The sequence below is a fragment of the Volvox carteri genome, assembly GCF_000143455.1.
Source record: "Volvox carteri f. nagariensis unplaced genomic scaffold VOLCAscaffold_37, whole genome shotgun sequence".
NCBI lineage: Eukaryota > Viridiplantae > Chlorophyta > Chlorophyceae > Chlamydomonadales > Volvocaceae > Volvox > Volvox carteri.
In genome coordinates, this window is record NW_003307580.1 from 1,327,899 (window position 1) to 1,344,907 (window position 17,009).

General features: G+C 51.9%; 2 protein-coding genes across 2 annotated transcripts; one reads left to right on the top strand and one right to left on the bottom strand.

Moving 5' to 3' along the window:
• Nucleotides 1-608: 608 nt before the first annotated feature.
• VOLCADRAFT_82450 (uncharacterized protein) lies at nucleotides 609-1,887 on the bottom strand (the record flags this gene model as incomplete). Its single annotated transcript, XM_002953687.1, has 2 exons — nucleotides 609-1,064; nucleotides 1,615-1,887. 2 exons carry the CDS (start codon nucleotides 1,885-1,887, stop codon nucleotides 609-611), a joined length of 729 nt encoding a protein of 242 aa, XP_002953733.1.
• A 2,710-nt stretch (nucleotides 1,888-4,597) lies between these two features.
• On the top strand, nucleotides 4,598-6,643 carry VOLCADRAFT_106087 (uncharacterized protein; the record flags this gene model as incomplete). The annotated part of the gene is made up of 4 exons (XM_002953610.1): nucleotides 4,598-4,637; nucleotides 4,907-5,485; nucleotides 5,950-5,993; nucleotides 6,347-6,643. 4 exons carry the CDS (start codon nucleotides 4,598-4,600, stop codon nucleotides 6,527-6,529), a joined length of 846 nt encoding a protein of 281 aa, XP_002953656.1. The 3' UTR covers nucleotides 6,530-6,643.
• Nucleotides 6,644-17,009: the final 10,366 nt, after the last annotated feature.

Here is a 17,009-nt window from a genome sequence, read left to right on the forward strand (position 1 = left end):
GGGGCCAGGGGACGCACTCCCCACTTGCATGCAACGTTGACACAGGAGAGGCACTTAGGTATGTGCACTCTGGTTGGCCAGCCAGCACCATTGGCCAGTATGGATTCATGCGATTGACTCCTACGACATGTGCTCGCTAGCTCGGGTCACGCTGTACACATGCACATGCACTATGGAGTAGCGGTGATTTGGGAACTATTGGAGCCTACATTTAAGCAAACAACTGCCATACATACAGAGACGACCTTAGGTGAAATGAATGGCATGCACAGCACAATACATATGATGCCGGAGACAAAAGGCAAACTGTGGAACTACATACCGCGGTCCAGGGTTCCACGGTCGTGCATGTGGCTGGCATAATATATGAACTCGCTGGATCCCTGGAGACTTTTGCAAACACCAAATCAACCAGGAAATGGGAAAACTCCTTCTGCACCAAAGAACGTGTGTCTCTAAGCGGGGCACCTATCAATCTGCGTGGAATGTGCATGTACACATACACAGTGGAGATGGAACAGAATGCCTGGCTGGCGTGTATTTAGGTGGATGAAGTAGTGGTGGGGCATGTGCATGTATTACCGTGGGTTTGCGTTCCGTGTTTATTATTAAGCGACGGACGTAATGACCACCCGTCCATCCCTGTCACTGCCGGTGGGCAGCACGTCTTCAACAGAAGCGATGTCCACTTCAAGTGATCGGCGGGCAGAGACGGGGGGAAAGACGTTCGCCAGAAGGTAGCTATCTCCAATAATATTTCCCGGTGGTGCATAATAGCAAACAACCACATAACAGTTCATGCCTCGCGCTGCAGCACAGCCGACTTGCGCCGTCGAAGCCCACACGACTTGAGTGAAGCGCGCAATAATCGAGTATGGATTGTCAGTGTACGGTGTGCTCGTGAACTTGTACAGCGAAATTTCGCCGTACCATGCTTCCACTGCCCTACTGCAATTGAGGGGAGATGTCTGGCTTGAGGTCGACGTCGTGTACAAATTCTCGCCGGTGACTCCTTCGTTATGCAAACCGCAGCTGTTGTTTAGCGCCAGGTTGGCGGCCCAGTTCTGCGTTCGGACGTCAACATTATACATTAGTACATGGGGAGTGTACTTGGTGCAGGCCGTGACGCAGAAGGAGGCCAGGTGACGAACGGAAAGTAAGCTACACGAGGACGGCACGTGCTGTAATCCACAAACGGCCGCAGCGGCATACGTGCGTACGATGTGGAGCTGCGTGCGATGCTGTCACGATACAGTTCCCATTACTGGGTTCCTCCCATGCATCTGTCTATCTTGCAGGTGTATTCATCCTATTGCTGCAGCAAGAATCCGTGGACACAAACACGGATTCTCAATCTAGCTGCTAAACACGCTCACGCATTGTTGTCTCTTCATACTGTTCCCAACACACGCCTGGCTCACGTGCCGGCAGGTGGCAGCTAGGACTCTTGCATGACAGGGGTCCGCCTCTCCCCGCGGGCCATTCCCCAACCCCACCTCCCCTAACCGACCGGGAGATCCCCACCTCGGGGCCCCCGCAATGGAAACCCCTTCAGGTCCCTTTTTCGGAGTTGGTCCACGAACACTACACACATACTTGTGCGAGCGTACTTACCTTTGCTTGCTGCGCGAGGGTGTTGTCCCAGCCCAGTGCCGGCGACCCGTGCCGTGCACGGTACTGGTTGTGCAGCAGCAGGGCGGCGGCAGGGTCGGCACAGCCTGCATCGGCGGCAGCAGTGGCGACGCCAACATTACAGCAGACGACAACAGTGGGGGAGGTACGTGGCAAGAACGACAAAAGACATGTATTACCGCCGTGTGGTTCGCGGGGGCAGCACAGGTGGTCCGTTCGGGTCCGGGATACACCGTATGTAACATTCCCATTCATTCAGCTGGTGACAGGCGCATGAGTAGTTGGTGGTCGCTGCAGGTCTTCATGTCTTCAGGAGAGCCAGCTTAAATGGGTGGTGAAGACATATGATTGAAATTGATTATATTGATATATTGGCGGTTCGTCCGCAAGTCGCCCTTGGCACTATGTGTAAAGCAGTCAGAGTGCAGAAATAACCATGTTTGTATGCGCATATTCGTACATGCATGTGTATGTGCGTATGTATCTATGTGTGTATACGGCTGCCAGCCGAGTTTGTTGAATGATGAACTAGGGGCGGGCTATCTGAGCAGCTGCACGGCTATGAATGTAGCTGCAAGAATGCATGTGCTGATGGGTACATAAATACCGATAGATGCATGGATGGACATGCACCCGCCCACCACACAAATGCACGTGCACGCATGAGCATCATGTTGGGCAGCGATTTCTATTTGCGCAACATTCTCCGTGGTCCTGAAAACTAGGACCAGATTGTGTTCCGACCGTACAAGCTCATTCCTCCAGCCAAAAATGGGCTGTCAATGCCAAAGCCGCTGGAATCATACAGGAGACATACATGTTAATCACATCATAGCACTTCAATCCCGTGGATGGTACTGTTCGGAAGGTCACGCCCGCGAGTCAACGAGGAACAGGACTTCCTGACCGGACCAAACGCTGCAAAATAATCAGCCCCAAAGCTCCCACAGCGGCATTTGTACGAACTAAATTGTAACGCATGGGGGGGTGTTTCTGGGGGGGCCGGAGCCTCCCCAGCGCCTTACAGATTGGGAATAGTTTTATTCCCGCGTTTAAAACCCTATTTCCCCCATTCGGACCGGAAAATTCACGGGCAAAAACGCTGCTCTTGGGAATAGGAGCCGCTGTGCGTGAGTATAACTTGTGACGAGCGTATACAATCAGTTGCGCAGCACAGCGGTCGCTAGCTAGCTCACCGCCGATTAGGGCATCTCCGGGAAGGGGCGGTGGAAATGGTGCATTGGGAGGCCTGCAGCAGCAGCAACAGCAGCAGGTCCGCGAATTGGCCTCGGCGGGTATGTCGTGAAAAGCAGGCATGTCTTCCTCTTATCATGTTGCCAGTATACGGCATACACCAGCCAAGCAGGAAGCATGGACCCCCATTCCTGAGGAACGTGTAAAAACTTGTACAAGTCCATGTCCGGAAACATACGTACGCGGTGCAGACTCCACACGTCGGGCGGCACCAGTAGTCACGGACAGATAAGCCTTGAAGGATGCGCGTGGGCTCGCAATAGCCGATGTTTTTCCAGACATTGCAGTACGACACCTGGTCAACGCATCTCCGTCGTCCTCCAGGCGATGACCTGGCGACCGACGGAGATTCGTTCCGTCCGTGATATAAAATATCACGCACCCGCGCGCGTGATACAGCGAGGGCACGGGTGATGATGTACGTTGCCAGCGATTTATATTGTTGTTGCGCGACAGCATCATGGTGGCGTCGGGCCAGAAGGCGCGGCCGTGTGGGGGGGGGGCGGGATTATACGAAGCATAATCTACGCAAATCTACGCAAAATTCTACTTGCGTAGAAAAGATGGAAGCATGCTATGGATGAGCAGGTTTCGGAGCCTTCCGTGCCGATGTGAATCAGCGAACGTAAGCGTGCCAAATGTTCAATGGAAGCAAAGCAGCAGGCAGGCGCGCACATGAAGGCCACATGGCTACCTATAACACACACTCACAAGTGCTTGTCCGGAAACACGCAGCAAGCAGGCAACAGGCAGGATGGAGGAAGCCGGAAAGGTGGCAGCAAGGTTGTAAGTTAGCGTGCATATATGCAGCTGGTGTAATACGCACGCAACAGATGCATATCCAGAAACAGACGTACTCGGTGCAGACTCCACACGTCTGGCGGCACCAGTACTCACGGACGGACAAGCCGCCAATGAAGGACTTGGGCTTGCAATCGCCGTTGACTTTCAATTCCGCGCAGTACGACATTCGGTCGACGCATCTGAGATGCTTGGGACAGCAGGCAGCCACGGATCATCAAGGACGGGGATGGTCTTGTTTATCATTTCGCACCACAACTAACAAGCACCGGACGGAAGCAAGGAAGGCAGGTGGCATTCGGGCACACCCACCCGTCAGGACAGTCAGGTAGCAGGCAGCCAGCGGCAATACCATTATTGCTAGAGGTGCTGGAGAACAATGCACACGGGAATATAATGCTGATGGACTTATACGAGCACCCTTGCCCACTGGTTAGCGGGTTATCCATGCATGCACCCAGCAGCAGTATCTTAGTTGAGCGGCCACCAGGCCATTAGCCGCTACTCACTAACATAATATCATAGCTAGTAGCCAAAATAAGTCGATACAGCTTGCTTGTCCTAGCGCTCGAAAAGCACGCTGAGTGCGGGTGCGTGGGTGCATGCAAAGTTGCGGAGTAAGGCCAGCACCCAACCGCCCACGCGCTCTAACCAAGCACTTACGACAGTGGTGGTGACGGTGTTGGCACCGGCGGTGATGAAAGCGGCACCCTGGCGACCGCGATATGAATAGTTATACCACATTAACACAACGGGCATACACAAGCGAGCGTGTTTTAGCCGGGGCCCGGGTCGTGTCGTACAGCGTTAGCGGGTTATATTGTTGTTGACATCATGGCTCCCGATCAGTGCAGCTGTGAATGTTCATACGCACGTGTCTGTTGTGTCGCGGTCACACACATGCAACGGTATGTTTAGTTTACAAGCAGCCGCATTTAATAAGGCAGCAGGTACGTGGAACAAGCGAAGCAGTAGTAGGCATTCAAACCCCAAGTAGCCCCAACTGCAGATTAAATAGCACCTACGTACTGCAGATGATGATAAGCCCACACATGCTGCAGGAGCGAACACAGAGATGAGAGCTAGCGCAAACGCAACAAAACCTTGCTTGTGTAGTGCTTCGAAGCTTATAAATTCTCTTTCTCTCTGTACAAACAGAGTCCCTCATGCATCCGCACAGGAGTTGATGGCGGGGCCGGCATTGCATATACGTAAACAGAGCAGGTCACCAGTCATGGACGGTCCCTACTGCGTGAGCTGGACGCGTCAACCACAAAGCTATACTACCAATTCAATTGTCCGTCGGTGCCTACATTGGGTTCGCTGGCGGCGGGGGGAATATTGGAGGGGATGGCGACCGGGGTGGCGGTGGTGAAGGCAGCGGCGGCGAACGCGGGGGAGGCCGGGGAGGCGGCAGCGGTGAAGGCAGCGGCAGCGAAGGTGGTGGAGACCGGGGCGGTGGCGGTGAAGGCAGCGGCGGCGAAGGTGGTGGAGACCAGGGAGGCGGCAGCAGTGAAGGTGGTGGAGACCGGGGTGGTTGCAGTGAAGGCGGCGGCAGCAAAAGTGGTGGAGACCGGGGTGGTGGCGATGAAGGCAGCGGCGGCGAAGGTGGTGGAGACCGGGGAGGCGGCGGAGGCGAAGGCAGTGGAGGCCGGGGCGGCGGCAGTGAAGGCGGCGGCGGCGAAGGCGGTGGAGATCGGGGCGGCAGCGGCGGTGAAGGCGGTGGAGACCGGGGCGGCGGCGGTGGTGAAGGGGGTGGAGACCCGACGCATGTTCCACACGTCTTGCGGCACCAGTAGTCAGCTATGGACTGGTTGTTGGCAAAGTACATGGGGGTACAGAAGCCGTTGGATTTCCAGGTGGCACAGTAGCTCGCCAGCGGCTCCTGATCAGTACAGCTGTGGACGTACATGTGCACATGTCATGTTGTAAGGAGACCTTACTGTAATAAGCCCATGCATCCTGTATGCGCTAACATGATGAGGACTATCACAAATGCTAATACAATCTCGTCGTGCTTCACGCATCCTACAGCTGTGTGCATGCATCCACACATCTATAAATGACGTGGCGCTTGTGTACCTTGTGTGGTTAAAAAGGTGATTCACTGCTACCCACTGCTAGAACATTATGGCAAGTAATGACAAAGACATGGACAGTTTGTTTGTCCTAGATCACGGGAAACATGCTGTCTGCCCGAACACTTACAGCAGCTGTGGTGATGGTGATGGCATCGGCGGAGGTGGGAGCGCCTGCCTGCAGGCAAGGAGCAGCAAACACAAGAGAGCCCAAGTAAGGAAAACCAGGTTAGGGACATCCACTTGGGGAACGACTTGGTCATGGACGGGTTTTCCAGTCATGGATCCGGTCATGTATGTGGTCATGGATCCGGTCATAATTTGTCATTAAGTCATGGTTCAGGTCATGGAACAGTTCATAGTTTGCAAAAGCCAAGTGCAGGATATGACTGGTGGGGGTCATAGAATGTCTGCGATTCATGATGTCAATTTATGATAAGTCGGGTGTCGGCTTCCTCGAAGCCGGAAAAAGGGCCGGCCACCCCTGGTGTGGGAGCTAAGCTTGCACCGGCGGAATCGTCAGCACCGCCTGTGGGCTCCACGCGAATCGCATCCATCCCGGGTGCATGCCACATGGACAGTGCGGCAGACCGCAAGTCGGAATGCCCGTGCGGGCAAATGGTAACGCAAGCTGGGTGAAGTTCGGTGCGGACTGTGATGTTTATCCCCGAAGCGCCAGCGGCCTCAGCAATCCGCCCCACAGCCGCGAGCTTCATCGCGGCACACCGCAAGTCTCCCGAGGCCCCGAGCATTGGCTAAAGTAAATGTACAAACGAGCAGCTTGCGAATTTCATAGCGAAATGAAAGGAAATATGTCGGTCTACTGGTGGCAAGTCGGAATGCCCGTGCGGGCAAATGGTAACACAAGCTGGGTGTTCAAGTTATCGTACGCTGTCATCTCAGAATTCATGAGATACGCGGCACCTTTTGAGATGAAATTTAGGCCGTGAGGCGTTGATGTGACTTTGAGATCGGTCAATGGAGGCAGCCAAAATTGTTTGTGCTCATACGATTTTTGTTGGCTACAGGCGAGATACCTTGCGATAGAGAATGCAGTGTATTACCGATAACGCGTTTCAGCCGGGTGAAATACCGTATCGCTATGGCCGATTGGTGATTTCTGGATTGGTGAAAGTAAAAAACGCTTCTAGAATTAATCTTTCCAACACCGGAATTGGTGATACGCTTTGGTGTTACCCCGTCCACTTTTTCCCATTGCCACCGAATTGGTGAAAGCCGCCAACCGGACTGCCCCCCGTTCACTGTGGGCCCTCCGAGGCGCCCCAGGCCCACATCAACCAATCTGCAGTCGCATGTAAACGTTTCTAGTAGGCTGGACCCCCAGACGCTCATCCACTGGCGTATCCTTGGGCAGCTTCGGTGCGAAGTCAAACATCGTGCGCTGCCTTCCTGCCATGATGAAACTCTTGCTGACCAAGTAATAATTTATTAATGTAATGACTATATAATGTAAAGTTTGGCAGGAAATATTGCTTTATGTGTGCTTTTCTGCGAGTTAGGCGGTCCGGCACCCGACCTGGATCCAAATTGTACAGGGATTGGTGATGGCCGCCGCTCAATCCCAGCCCGGATTATCCTTTGCTACTGGATTGGTGATTTTCACCAATCCGGTGTCACCAATCGGCCATAGCGATACGGTATTATGTTTGGTCCGTTACACACCCAAGGCCTGGGAGTTCGAGTAATCATACGCCGCCATCTAAGAACTCGATTATGAGATACGCAGTACCTTTTGAGGTTAAATTTAGCCCGAGAGGCGTTGATGTGACTTTGGCCTCGGTCAATTGAGGCAGCCAAAGTTGTTTGTGTGAATGCTGTGCCTGTGGGAAGGTGCAAGGTGGTAGTTCACAATGTCATGCTTGAACACAGCAGGAGAGATCCTTTGCTGGTTTAACCTCAAATACATGCCTTAAGTGTGTGTTGCATACCTCTTCTTAAATCTGATCCCAAACTGATACATTTTTCTGTCTAGTTTTTCCTTTCTCGCTTGGCGCGGTTACTGGACAAGTTCACTGGTTCACAGTTCGAAACTCTTCCAATCGGTGTCTTCCGACGCCACCATCCAGTTGTGGTTTGGTTAGATGTAACAAGTTTGGTATCGAGACGGTTCCTCCCGGGACCTCTCTCATTCCTGAAGTTTTCAAGATCCTACTTTTGCTATCAAGATCCCGATTTCTACTGGCGCGTGGATGGAGGTCGATGATGTCACCGGACCTCTGGCTACAATAGTCGACGCCCTCGAAGAGGCCGTCCGCGAAGTGGCAGCCGCCGGTCTGTAACTATTTTAGCAAAACCGTTTGCTAACGTTTTCTAGAATTTTGGGTTACTAGCGTTAAAGCTGCTTTAGGTTCCGAGCCGCCGGTTCCTTCGGCGGTCCCTGCCCTCCCAATGGCATACTCCAGGCCGGTTCCGGCCCGGTTCCGACCTAACGGGTCCAGTTAACGAGATGGGTAACCGGTCGGTAGGATTACCGGGCGAACCGTTATCCGTTAACCGTCCCCAGTAATCGGTAACCGATGTCGGTAACCTGGCATGAGCAAAAATGCATTTCTGACTGCAACCAGTTTCTTTGTGACAATGCCCATTGTCACAAGGTTCATGCCCACGTGTCACACCCCGACAAGCTTGAGGAGGTTAAGGCAATGTGAATGCCGGGTGACAGGGGTGACAGTCTTGTGCAGGCACATTTGGAGACTAGTTTACACTGAGATTGGGGTGATGTTGGATGAGAATACTTGCAGTTCATGAAATTGAGGAAATGTGTTGCATAGGCATATCCAAACGTTTCAGTAGGACGTTGTTTCGCCCGTAACAAACTTGTTACGGGCGAAACAAACTGGATTTCCACAGTCCCACCACTCAAAGAGCTCCCCACACCATCGCAAAGTCCCTTTTTTATTACAGACACATGTAACAAGTTGTCATCGCTTGAGATTGTCGATATATGACTGCTGGATTGTGACCAGGCCATCTCCTTACATGTCTTGCTGCACCAGCATGAGCAGTGATCCCTTCTGTTCAAAATTTTTAGGCAACATCGCAATGAGGCAAAACATTGTGCCGAATCTGCCGTACAAAGAGTGTTCAAAGCTTCACGCTACTAACGGACGAATACATCAGCATTCATTTACCTTGAAAGAATAAAGGAATTCTATAGCTTCATACAAATTCGCCTATCAGCAACTCTCCCTGGTCGTTCAAAAGTTGCTTGAAGATTCTACCGTCTCCATACCGTATCGCTATGGCCGATTGGTGATTTCTGGATTGGTGAAGTAAAAAACGCTTCTAGAGTTAATCTTTCCAACACCGGAATTGGTGATACGGTTTGGTGTTACCCCGTCCACTTTTTCCCATTGCCACCGAATTGGTGAAAGCCGCCAACCGGACTGCCCCCCGTTCACTGTGGGCCCTCCGAGGCGCCCCAGGCCCACATCAACCAATCTGCAGTCGCATGTAAACGTTTCTAGTAGGCTGGACCCCCAGACGCTCATCCACTGGCGCATCCTTGGGCAGCTTCGGTGCGAAGTCAAACATCGTGCGCTGCCTTCCTGCCATGATGCAACTCTTGCTGACCAAGTAATAATTTATTAATGTAATGACTATATAATGTAAAGTTTGGCAGGAAATATTGCTTTATGTGTGCTTTTCTGCGAGTTAGGCGGTCCGGCACCCGACCTGGATCCAAAACAGGGATTGGTGATGGCCGCCGCTCAATCCCAGCCCGGATTATCCTTTGCTACTGGATTGGTAATTTTCACCAATCCGGTGTCACCAATCGGCCATAGCGATACGGTACTATGAAGGAGCGCTTCTTCATTTCTTCATTTTATCTGAACCTTAACGTATCCTTCCAACACAATGTCCATGGACAACGGTAATGAGGACGGCGCCTACGAGTTTGACCGGAACGCCCTGGACAACATCGCCCGTCGGCGACAAGATCGCCCACGCAAGAAATACAGCCAGCATCGTCCAGTGGATGAGTTTGGAGTACATAAGTTTGCCAGGGCAAACAATCTAAGTCAATTTACCGCGTGCCAATTGGAGGATGCCTTGTCCAAGGAAAGGTGCCATATGGACGACCTTGTCAACCTATTGCGCCAATCTAGTGACATGGACGCAAAGCAGTTGCTTGGGGACATCGGCTTGACACCACTTCATGCTGCTCTGGTCGTCTCAAAAGTTTGTCCTAGCATAGCTTGCGTAGCTAGTATTGCCTGGTTTTAGTTGTTGCATGTAAGCTTGTGAGTTGGTGGCCTGGTTCATGCTTATGGCCTTTGCCGAAGGCTCTGTCAAGAGCTCCGTAGCACCCTTTCGGTGCTGCAACAGACATTCAAAAATTGACAGCTCTCTTTACCTGGGTACACGGTCTGCCTGATCTGGGTCAGGATAGTTGGAATGGAGCAGACTAGGCGAAGTCGATATGACCAATGGAACTGTCCCACCGCTATCGATATGACCAATGGAACTGTCCCACCACCGCCTATTGCCCTGAATAACAACGATCAATTGATAAATATCAATAATCCCTCATCTGCTGTTCCGATTCCTGCGGTGGAACACATCGCGGGTCGCCACCGCCGGCGATGTTGTTCCTTACATCGCTACCGAGCGCGATTTGCCCGCTGGGGTCAGTGATGAGGTGATTAGGATAAATATTCCGGTACCTAGGCTTAGTATCTCTGTCGATATTAAGCTTAGCGACTTATCGCGGGAAGTTGCGCCACGTATCCGCGCCTTCGTCCATGATGTCCGGAAATATTTTGATTTCATGCGAGGCGGAAACCATGATGTATACGTTGCCTGTTTTTAGCTAATGCTCTTGAAGGCGCCGCGAAAACCTGGCATGATGACTGGACAAACGCGCAGTTGCCAAATACTTCAGAGCAACTTTTGGAGGCACTGTTAATTCGTTTTGCCCCGCAGATCCAAACACGCGAACTGGCGGCGCTAGAAAAACTTGCTGCAGGGCAGCATTAGATGCGGGCGAGCGAAACGGCAGCCACGTACCATAGTCGTACCATAGCCTTTCCGCTGAGTTTTCAGGAGAATGTGCGACCGACCAGATGGTAAACCTTTTCAGGAATATGCAAAACGTGTGCAGCACACGCTTGGTGTTGAGGCCCGTCAACTTGCTAAATTTCATTCTCAAACCCAAACCCGCATGCTTCTGCATGCTTCTACCGCTGTGCAGGATACCACACCCATCATCACTGACGAGGGGGACCTCCCGGTGCTGGAGGTCAGGCCTCGGGCTGCTACTGCTGCCGCTTGGCGGAACACAGCTTGCCGGGCCTCCGGTGCTGGTCAGTCGAACCATGGGTGCAGGGGTCGGGGTGGCAAGCATAGGGACAAGGGTCGGCCCAGGGCCGCTGCTGGGGGAATGGGGACGACGGTGCTAGGCAAGCGTGGCAGGAATCCGAATCCGGCAGAGTGGATGACTAAGTTTTACTGCACTCGGGTGGAGTATGACTACTGCCGGAAAAATGGCCGTTGCCTCTGCTGTGGGGACGACAAGCCCCTAGTGGCAGAGTGCCCATGGCATTCTAGGAACGGGGACAAATAGGGGGTTGCCCAGGACAGTGTCAGGGAAGTACTCCCAGGGTTACAAACCCGATTGGTGCCCATAATCTGCCCAGTTGGATGTGCTGTCCCGGCCGTGTTAGACCAAGTTGAGAAGGCTGTTGAATGGCGTTTTTCGTTTGACACTCGTACTGCTCGTCCTGGTTTTGACGAGCACTGTAATCTGTTTGCTATTCCACGGTGTGTATCCTCTAGCAACTTGGGTGGGCATACCATTTGGTTTTCCTCCTCTTTCCAAGAACTTCAGTCTCAACTTGCTCATTATCGTATTTGCAAACATCAGCGACCTGACACTGCGGCCTGTCTCCTGTTACCAGCACATCTATCCCGGAGAGCTGCCTCCTTGCTGATCGGGATGAGTCGGGTTCTTCAGTTTCGTGCTGGTAGCAAGCTCTTCAACAGTGTAGACATGACGGGTCAACTTGTTTCCCTTCCAGGTCTGCCATATACTGCTGACGTTTGGCACGGTCCCCCTCTTGTCCTGGGGCACCTTGACATGGAGCCCCATGTTTCGGTTCTCTGTGCAAAAGTTGCTGCGTCAACTGGGCCCAGAGTTCCTTTAATTGGCATTCATGTCGCTAGACATTCTTTAACTGCCATGGCCGACTCTGGTGCAAGTGATGACTTCATTTCTGCGTCCATCGTTGAGCAGCTCGGACTGAAACCTCAACCGGCATCGTGGTCATCTGTCACCCTTGCTGACGGGGGTAAGCAGGTCATTTTGGGCCAAGTTTCCCTTCGCATATCCTTGGGCCCTCTGCACCTAATTGTCTGTCCGTATGTGCTGCCTAAGTTTACTGATGCAGCCACATTTATCTTAGGGTCCGCTACCCTTGATCAGTATGGGGCTCATCTGAATTATGAGACCCACACCTTGCAGTTGCAGAAGGGAACCTTGTGTTATAAGGCACCTTTCACCACTGCGGGACGGATGGGAGAAGGGAATACTAGTGCTGCGCATTCTGAACCCTGTGTGAATTTTGCTGCTGCCGCTATCTGTAAGCGAATTGAGCCTGAACCCGTTGGGTGCAAAGCAGCTATCCATATGATTCACAAGGGGGCGCATGCATTGCTAGTATGGCCTAAATTGCAACTGAATACAGCCGTTACCCAGATCACTGAAAATGACCCTGCGGTTGAAGCCCTTCTTAACGAATACTCAGATATCTTCCGTGAGGTCCCTGGACTTCCCCCGATGAGACTGGTAGATCATACCATACCTTTGGCTCCTGGTGTGCAGCCTGTTTCGTGGCCCATGTATTGCCTCAGCCCCCTGGAGCTGGATGAGGTGACACGCCAGGTAGCCAACCTACTGAGGAAAGGTATGATTAGACCCAGCACATCCCCATACTCTGCTCCCATTTTATTTGTGGGTAAGAAAAACGGGACTCTGTGTATGTGCATAGACTATAGGGGTCTAAATGCGACCACCGTTAAAAATCGCTATCCTATCCCACGGGTCGATGATCTACTGGATAGACTGCATGGTTCGGCTTTCTTTAGCTCCATTGACCTACAGCAGGGGTACAATCAAATCCGTATTGCTGAATCAGATATTCCGAAGACTGCATTTCGTACACCCTATGGTCATTACATGTATACTGTGCTGAGCTTCAGCTTGACGAACGCTCCTGCCACGTTCCAAGCCCTGATGGACTGAACCTTTCGGCCCTACATAGACCGTTTTGTCGTTTGCTACCAAGACGATATCCTGGTCTATTCAAAGACATGTGAAGAGCACCTGGAGCATTTGCGGCTGGTCTTTGAAATTTTGTGGCGTGAGCAACTGTTTGCCAAGCGTTCTAAGTGCCACTGGGCCCAGCCTCGGGTCGAATACCTTGGTCACATCGTCTCCAAGGATGGCATCTGCATGGATCCCCATAAGACTGCTGCGGTGCGGAACTGGCCTACCCCGACCAATTTACAAGAACTAAGGAAGTTCTTGGAGCTGATGAACTACTTCCGTAAGTTCATCGAACGCTATGCCATTATTGCCGCACCTCTGACAAATCTGACATGAAAAGGGGCTTTGGTATCTCCTGACTGCTGGGGTCCTGACTGCCAGCAAGCGTTCGATACACTTGAGCGTATTGTCTCTGAAGACATCATTCTGCGTTTCCCGGATTACTCCCAACCTTTCCGTGTGGAGGTCGTAACTGATGCATCCATGCATGGTACGGGAGCAGTACTCTGCAAAACGGGAGACCAATCGCTTTTATTAGTAAGAAGTTCTCGGGGGCTGAAACCCGTTATACCACTGGGGAACAAGAACTTCTTGCTGTACTGAACGCGCTTAAGGAGTGGCGGTGTTATCTGGAGGGTTGGCCGTTCACCCTCAAAACCGACCACAAACCCCTAACGTTTCTGCAAGGCGTGCCTACCCTTAACCGTCGTCAAGCCCGGTGGATGGAATACCTTAGCCGGTTTGACTTCACATGGGAATACCTGCAATGCATCCTTAACGTTGCTGTTGCCTTAAATCGGCACCCTTGTCTGCATGCAGCCATTCTGTAAGTCGTTACACGCAACCGTGCTGCAGCACCCGTTGTGCCCTCTGAACTTATGCAATGACTTCGAGCTGCCTATGCCACGTATCCCCGGTTTTCCGATAACCACAATACTGGCCATTTAACCTGTAACAGTGGCCTTTGGATCCGCACTGAGGGTACTTTTCGGCAGGTTGTCGTTCCGAATGATGCGTCATTAAAACCTGTCACGTTTTCATGATGACCCGCTGGCTGGGCACCCTGGCTGCACCCATCTGATCGAGGTTCTCCGTCGTCAATTCTGGTGGCCTCGGATGGCTAAGGATGCTGAGAACTATGTCCAGAACTGTGAGCTGTGCCAACGCAATAAAGTCCTGTCAGGTAAGCTCCACGGCCTCCTGTGCCCCTTGCCTGTGCCGGCCGCCCCTTAGGAAAATGTTACCATGGACTTTGTTGTAGCTTTGCCCAAAACTGAGGGGGGATTCGATGTCGTTTAGGTCATGGTAGACCGACTCACGAAAATGGTGCACCTGGCACCTACGGTATCATCCTGCACAGCTGAGCAAACTGCACGTCTGTTCTTTGACAACGTAGTGCGTTTGCATGGTGTCCCCAAGAACGTTGTGACCGACCGCTGATCGCAATTTGCCAGCAGATTTTGGGGAACCTGGGTGATCTGTTAGGTATGCGTGTTAACCTGAGCACCGCCTATCACCCACAGACCGATGGACAGACAGAACGTACGAATAGCACTCTTGGCAATATGTTGTGCAATTATGCCGGACGTACACCTTCTGTCTGGGACACATATCTAACTGCTGCTGAATTCACGATTAACAATGCTGTGAATCGCGCGACTGGCAAAAGTCAGTTTTTCCTGAATTACGGATACAACCCTGCCTTGCCTGTTTGGCGGGAGTTGGATGTCAACTTGCCTGCAGCAAAGACGTTTGCCAAGTCCTTTGTGTCCCGACTGACTGATGCTAAATCTTGCCTTGAAGCTGCACAGCAACGTACGGCGGACTACTTTAACAAATCCCGACATGCCATCTCGCAGGACCAGTTGGTGATGCTGAGCACTAAGAACCTGAGGTCCTTAGCGGATGGTTCTCGTAAGCTTTTACCTCGTTGGGTGGGACCATTTCCTGTCGTTCGCATGGTTGGGTCTACTGCAGTCGAGCTGCAACTACCGCCTGACATGCGCATCCACCCCACATTCCATGTCTTTCCGTACTACTGACTCTGCTGATGCGCTTCAGCCAAAACCTGCTCCTACTGTCACGGAGCCAGGACCAGTTACTTGGCTTTCAGGCAAGCAGACATTTTACTGGATTACCATAAGCACACTGTGCACGAGTATCTTGTCAAATGGGCAGGGTATTTGGCTGAGCACAACAGTTGGGAACCAGAAGCTAACTTTACCCCTGATCTGAAATCTCTGCTGGAAGAAGCACGGCAACGAGCACAGGCAAGGTAAGATTTGCGGGTTAAAGGTAAGCATTTAGCTCCCCATTCTGCTCTGCCAGTTTCTTACCATGCATCAAGGACGCTGCACTAGAGGGGGGATAGTTGTTGTATTCCGCTTCTTAAATTTGGTCCCAAATTGATACATTTTCTGTCCAGTTTTTCCTTTCTCACTTGGTGCGGTTACTGGACAAGTTCGCTGGAACTAACTGAATTCCAACTGCCTTGGTGGAATACCGGGTTTGGCGACTCAGAGAGCGATTATCACGAAAAATAAAATGTAGCTGAACCAACTGGACTGACTCTGTGCCTGAAAAATCTAAAGAGGCTAGGTGCATGTGAATCCGGCACATGACGTGACATGGACTGGTCACCCACTGCCCGAGGGTAGGAGAAGGTAGGCACAGGCTGGTGGTATACGTGGTATATGTGGACGTAAAGGGCCCGAGACGGATCCCTTCAAAGGGGGGGGATGTAGTAGTTAGTACACAGTACGGCCCTACAAATACGCGCGAAGTGTGACCACCAGCATCTCGAGAGGCCTTTTCAGCGGCCAGCTATTACAGTCCATATGGCATATAATTATCACTCTTTAGATTGGAACAAAACATGAACACATAGCCAGCATATGACCATTGGGAACATGACTGCATTTACACACAAGAGTGGCAATTCATGATGGGTCATGCAGCATAAGGAGAATGACAACGTTTCATGACCACGACTATGCCTCATGACCGGTAGCATGACCGGTCATGAGGCAACATAATCAGGTCTATGACCACATCCATGACCAAGTCGTTCCCCGAGTAATTCCACCAAGACGGACACCCCAGCACCACACCACATCTTATACCAGACGTGTTGTGGCACACTTGCATATTAACCCTCGGATCTTTCCCCAATTCTCTGGCACTTTGCCGCTGGGCAATATCTTCGCTCTTACTTGGTTAACCATTGGGCACTTGCCTATCTCTAATTGGGCGCTGGCCCATCTTTAAGCGGGCACTTGCCTGTCTTTATCACGCGTGATACTGGATTATAGCGCTCTTGCTATAATCGTGACACTTGTCACTGGTAGACCCACTTGGGTTATGATTGCACCGATTGGTGATAACTCGCGTTGACGACTATATCTTCAGACCGTACAGACTTCTGTACGGGTCATCCTAACGCAGAGGCATTTAGCCTCTTCTCATTCACTAATCGGTAGTTTTCACTACCACCTAAACAGTGGAAGTGGATACAACAAGTGGTATCGAGACGTTCGGTCTCGACCTGCTCTTCCGCGCCAATCTCGATTGTTAGTAAAGGTCATAGGCTTACAGTGTTGGAGCGCTCGTGGCGGCTCTTCAGGGTAAGTGAAAGATCGTAATCATCTGTATTGTTTTGTCCTTGGTTGCCTCGCTCATTGTTGTTGCAGAGGTTAGAACGGGTGTTCTGGACCCGACTGAGGTAGAGCCGCTGCTTCAAGCTCTTCCCCTATCCGCGGCAGTGACTGCATCATTGCTGTATAAGGGTAGGCCCTTCTTAGTTAGCTAAAATGCTTAGCACCGCCCCGTTTAATTTGGGCGGCGACCATAATGGTGTAGACATGGCGTCGGGCGCACCTGATGCTCGTTCCACTTTGCCTGCCTACGCTGTTGCGGGACTTGTTCCCGATCCTGGTGCACCTAGTACGTCTAGAGGT